This window comes from Citrus clementina, unplaced genomic scaffold, assembly GCF_000493195.1.
Source record: "Citrus clementina cultivar Clemenules unplaced genomic scaffold, Citrus_clementina_v1.0 scaffold_9, whole genome shotgun sequence".
Classification (NCBI taxonomy): Eukaryota; Viridiplantae; Streptophyta; class Magnoliopsida; order Sapindales; family Rutaceae; genus Citrus; species Citrus x clementina.
Window position 1 is genome coordinate 665,135 of NW_006261964.1, and position 4,677 is coordinate 669,811.

Consider the following 4,677-nt stretch of genomic DNA (forward strand, 5'->3'; position numbering starts at 1 on the left):
TAATAAAATAACATTTGACATTTCCGGAAATAAGCAGAGACAGATTGACGATGGCGAATTATGAGAGCGCTAAATAAAAATATGCGATCAAGTTGCGTTCGATGATTCTAAAATTCAAGACGGTAAGGATTGAGGTTCTGATAGTACACGACCGTATTTTATTCAAGCTGAAGATTAATCGGACATGGACTAAAACTTGAAAATGGCAGCACCACTCGATGGCTTGGAGGCGAAAACATAAAGGCCAAGATCGTTCTTGTTTATCACACCTTGGTTGATTCTCGACTGATAAAATTGTTCCTGATACAGATACACAAGAATCAATATGTGTTATAACATTCACTTTCAGAATTTGCAAGCAGAGATTCAGTCAAAATTTTACAAGTACCTTCAAATTGAGGATAAACTGAGGCACTATGCTTTCTTTTACCAAGGCAACCGCACAACCCCCCCATCCAGCCCCTGTAAGCCTTGCCCCAAGAGCACCATTATCCCGACAAACTGTCACCAGTTCTTCCAACTCTGGGCAACTGGTAAGAGAAGGATAAAAGAAAGCTAAGCTAAATATGACTGGCATGTTTTTGAAAGAGGTTGTGTATAACAATAAGTGACACTAATGACACGAATCATGCGATTGCAGAGTCAGAAAATGTATACAATTCTTTATGTGTGTGTGTGTAAGAACAGACAGGAAATAGCAAATACAATCATGTACCTGCACTCATATAAAACACTGCAGCTGTGGTGGCTGTCATTCATAAGGTCACCCAGCCTCCTCAGCTTGTCTTTGTCACTGCATAACAAACTTCAGAAGTTAGAATTTGAAAAACTGACTATAGCTTATATAAGGATTGAAGAGCTAATATGAAAAAATATAAGATGTTACAACTTTTAGCTTCAATGAATCCCGGGAGTTAAAAAGTGTAGCTAATACCAACAAATAAGACTCACCTTAAATTTGAGTATACAGTGTCCTTGAAAGCATACACCCTCTTGGCTTCAGAGTACACATGGGCTGCTCTCTGCAATGTGGATGTTGATTAGAAAAAAAATAAAAAGAATGACAAACTAGTAATCATAAGGTAAAGGGCAACAACGTTTTGTAAAACCCCATAACTACATCATGATAAAGAGAAAATTTTCCCAGTGACAAGCAAGTACCTGATGTAACTTGTAATGCTTTGCAGCATTCAGTACATCCAGAGAAGATGAACTATTTGAAAAGATAGACGATAGCTTTTCCTCTATGATTTTCTCGATGTCTTTAGCCATATATGGTTCCTCGTGCAAAAATTCCTTCAGCAAAATATAATGTTTTACAGTTTGATAGGTAATTAAACTAAGGCAGCAGCTAAGTTACATCAAGTACCTTAACTGCAAGGAAAGGATCATCACAACCGTTTTTCCCAGCAAAGGCTACACACAACCCTTCAACTTCAGAAAGAGTTTTGACTTTAGATATCGCCTCTTGTGGTTTCATTCCAAGCTTTATACCCAGTACAATCTGAAATTTCCCAAAGCAACTTTTACAACTGATAGAAGTTACAGAAAACAACATCCATAATGTTTTAGAAAGTCGAACAATATGTATTAAAACCATTAGGAATTCTATGTTTCACAAATTTTACTTTTTACTAAAACACCAATATTTCGCCTGGAGGATCAGGGAAACAAACCAGAAAGCTACTGAAAACATATTTTGAGAAAGTTGCTAATATTAAGATATTACTACTGACCAAGGATTTCGATTAAAACCACCATATTTTCAAAGACTTTTAGTCTCCAGTAAATAATTTATTATTATTATCAAAACAGCATTCCGACCTGTAGACATAGTCAAGCAAGCAACCATATTTCTTGTCTGCAGAAATGATAATTAGTCAATCTTTCCAAAATCGCAGCAGACTGAAAGCAGGACATAGAACTTACAGCAGCCAGTCGACATTCAACAACTCTGTTATTGTAATTTGTAGCAGCAGTAACTGCCTTCAGAGATTCCGCCAAAGAATGGGCTATCACAAAAGTTCCGCCAGCAGGAAGTTGCACATCGGTTGCACGAATGGGATTGAAATCAATCAGCTCTGCAAACCCAGATTTGGCCATGATAGAGATTGCCTACCATCAGGAAAAGAATGGGAATGTTATTTGGTTATCAGTAATATCAAACATCATTTAATGGAGTATAAAATAAACAACTGACAAAAAAAAAAGGGGTCATTGGTAGAACCAAATTACAAAGGGTTGAGGAAAACATCTTTAAACAAAAAATAACGTATAACTTCAAAGGGGAAGTTAAAAATGGGGAGATGAATTGGGCAACCGCACCAGCGGAGTGGATAGGTCAGCATAGAATAGCAGAAAGGAAATTCTGCATAAATTGTCACTCCCAATGTTCAGACTTCAGAGACCACAAAAACTAACTGATAAATCCATAACATGCAACACTACCAAACAGACAGGAAAAAATGAAAACAAACATAGAACTACAAAGTCAGGAACTGCAATAAGTACCTGAGATTAAAAAAAGAAAATAAAAATTAAAAAACTTTTTGTGTAATCCATAACCATACCAGCCCCTAATACAACAGAAGAACTAATCCACAGGAAGAATCATGCAGGATAAACATTCAGGAAATTCCAATGATAATAACAACGAAAGAGCAAAATGAATATAACCTGGTCCATTCCACCAGACTGCGCTCCAATATATCGTTCGCATTCACATGTAAGTTGCGCAATTTCTTTCTGTCAAACAAAGAAAGAATTAGAATTGAAAATACGTATCCAGATATTTATTATCAATGCATGGGTAGGTGAATTAACCCATCCTACTATCTCAGCACTGCAAAAATAACTAAAACTTTATAAAAGCAAGAACCAAACCAAAAATACATTCTTACCTTTGGGACTTCCACACCAAAAGCAGCCATAAGAGCAATGGTCGAAGAGCAAACAAATGCTGCAGAGCTGGATAGCCCAGAACCTAAATTAAAGTGTGTTAAGACTTGATTCAATTAACGATAAGTAATTTATTTTTTTCACTTCATTAGAGCAATGGTCAAAGAGCCAAATGCTGCAGAGCTGGATAGCCCAGAACCTAAATTAAAGTGTGTTAAGACTTGATTCAATTAACGATAAGTAACTTATTTTTTTCACTTCATTAGACAAAGTCAATGCTATATCACATGAAATTGATCCAAAATTTTACCTGTTGGAACTATTCCATCAACAAGAATATCAAGTCCAACTGGTGGACCAACATCCAATCCTTTAGCTTTCACATATTCATAAAAACCTTTATATCTGGAGAAAACAACAAATCACAAGAAAAAAAAAAATTTAGATTTCTCTTTTGTTAAAATCATTATTTCAACAAGTATTACCAAGTAACATTCAGTTAAAAGTTTAGTAAAATGAATTGGATTATCTGCTAATTTCAAAACAAAGTGGAATCCTTTAGGACCATCAGGAGCTTTTTAACTTACAGCTTCATTTTATGAATGAATCCATGAATTACATGACATTATTCTTAAATAAGGTAAACAAAGTGAACTATATCTCACCCACAAATGAAATAATGGCCCCATTGATGATGCTTCGAGTCAAGTTCCTGGCCAAAAAACAAAAGTACATGTCACCAGATAAATCAACAATATAAACAGAGAGAATTAAAGCCACACAACCAACTTAGTAAATATAATGTACCTGATCAGGTTCAGCAGGATAAGTACACAAACTGTACTTGTCACTAACATTAGCTATTTTAAGAACCTTTTCAGTCTCTCCTGAAACATGCTTTCGTATCACCACAATTGTATCTTGTCGAATTGCCATTGGCAATACGGAATATCCTTCATAATCAATATGCTCCCCAATCAAGTTCACTCTCCCTGCTCTCACACAAAATCACAGATCAATCATCCACTGTCTATTTTCTCCATAAATAATACACACAAAAAGAAAAATAAAATAAAATTCATTTAGAGTTTAACCAAGCAGAAAGTTCCTTTTGAGTTAACTCACCCTGTTTAGATAAAATGAATCATCAATCACCAAATAACAATAACAATAGTAATGCTAACAGAAATGTCAGGAAGATTTTCTTGTCTTTTTTTCTCTCAATTTCTCAGTACCCAAACAGATACACACAGGACTAAAGTATCCTTCACAATCAACTCCCCGTGCTCACACAAAATCAATCCTCAACCGTCCATTTTCTCCATCCACCGTCATATAATTAAAAAAAAAAATCAGAACACTCCGTAGAAATTATTTCAGACTCAAAATCGTCGACTAGTTGCAAAAAAGAAAATTCGGAAAATTTTCTAATCGTTAGTTTTGTTTTTCTCGGTAACCAAACAAGAGAAAAAAACAAAAATCATTCACCTGGGGATCGAGCGTACACATCGGGAGCGTGACCGAAGACTTGAATGAACTTAGACTTCAAGTTACCGAAACGAAGTTGAGCCTCTTCCAGTTGTGATCCTTCTCCGTACACTTCCTTCAATGACGCCAATGTCGGAACTGGTGTTTCTTCGTGCCTCGCCATTTTTTCCGATTTTGATTTTAATTCCCTCAACTCAATTGCCTCTATACGATTCTCTTCACTCTTTCAACCTCCGAAAGCCTCCCTCCCTTTTGTACTGTTTTCACTTTTTTAATTTATTAATTTTTTTA

General features: G+C 35.6%; 1 protein-coding gene across 3 annotated transcripts; it reads right to left on the minus strand.

Moving 5' to 3' along the window:
* Positions 1-4,677, minus strand: LOC18031670 (galactokinase). Of its 3 annotated transcripts, XM_024185116.1 has the most exons (14): positions 4,387-4,677; positions 3,706-3,890; positions 3,564-3,610; positions 3,209-3,303; positions 3,071-3,097; positions 2,901-2,956; positions 2,677-2,745; positions 1,930-2,115; positions 1,370-1,504; positions 1,162-1,296; positions 952-1,022; positions 716-793; positions 389-530; positions 1-300 (listed from the first exon to the last, which is right to left on the minus strand). In XM_024185116.1, exons 1-14 carry the CDS (start codon positions 4,547-4,549, stop codon positions 190-192), a joined length of 1,500 nt encoding a protein of 499 aa, XP_024040884.1. In that variant the 5' UTR covers positions 4,550-4,677; the 3' UTR covers positions 1-189. The 3 variants fall into 3 exon arrangements, with proteins under 3 accessions (XP_024040884.1, XP_006419349.1, XP_024040885.1); XM_006419286.2 differs by lacking the exon at positions 3,071-3,097 and having other exon boundaries at positions 2,901-2,983; XM_024185117.1 differs by lacking the exons at positions 3,071-3,097; positions 4,387-4,677 and adding an exon at positions 4,024-4,224 and having other exon boundaries at positions 2,901-2,983.

Bases quoted from the DNA above. Each gene is read 5' to 3' on its own strand.
- LOC18031670 (XM_006419286.2), bottom strand. From the start codon at position 4,549: ATGGCGAGGCACGAAGAAACACCAGTTCCGACATTGGCGTCATTGAAG. The intron at 3,891-4,386 runs GTGAATGATTTT...GTGTGAGAGCAG, and splicing joins TGTGTACGCTCGATCCCCAG to GGAGAGTGAACTTGATTGGG. The intron at 301-388 runs GTACTTGTAAAA...TATCTGTATCAG, and splicing joins AGTTTATCCTCAATTTGAAG to GAACAATTTTATCAGTCGAG.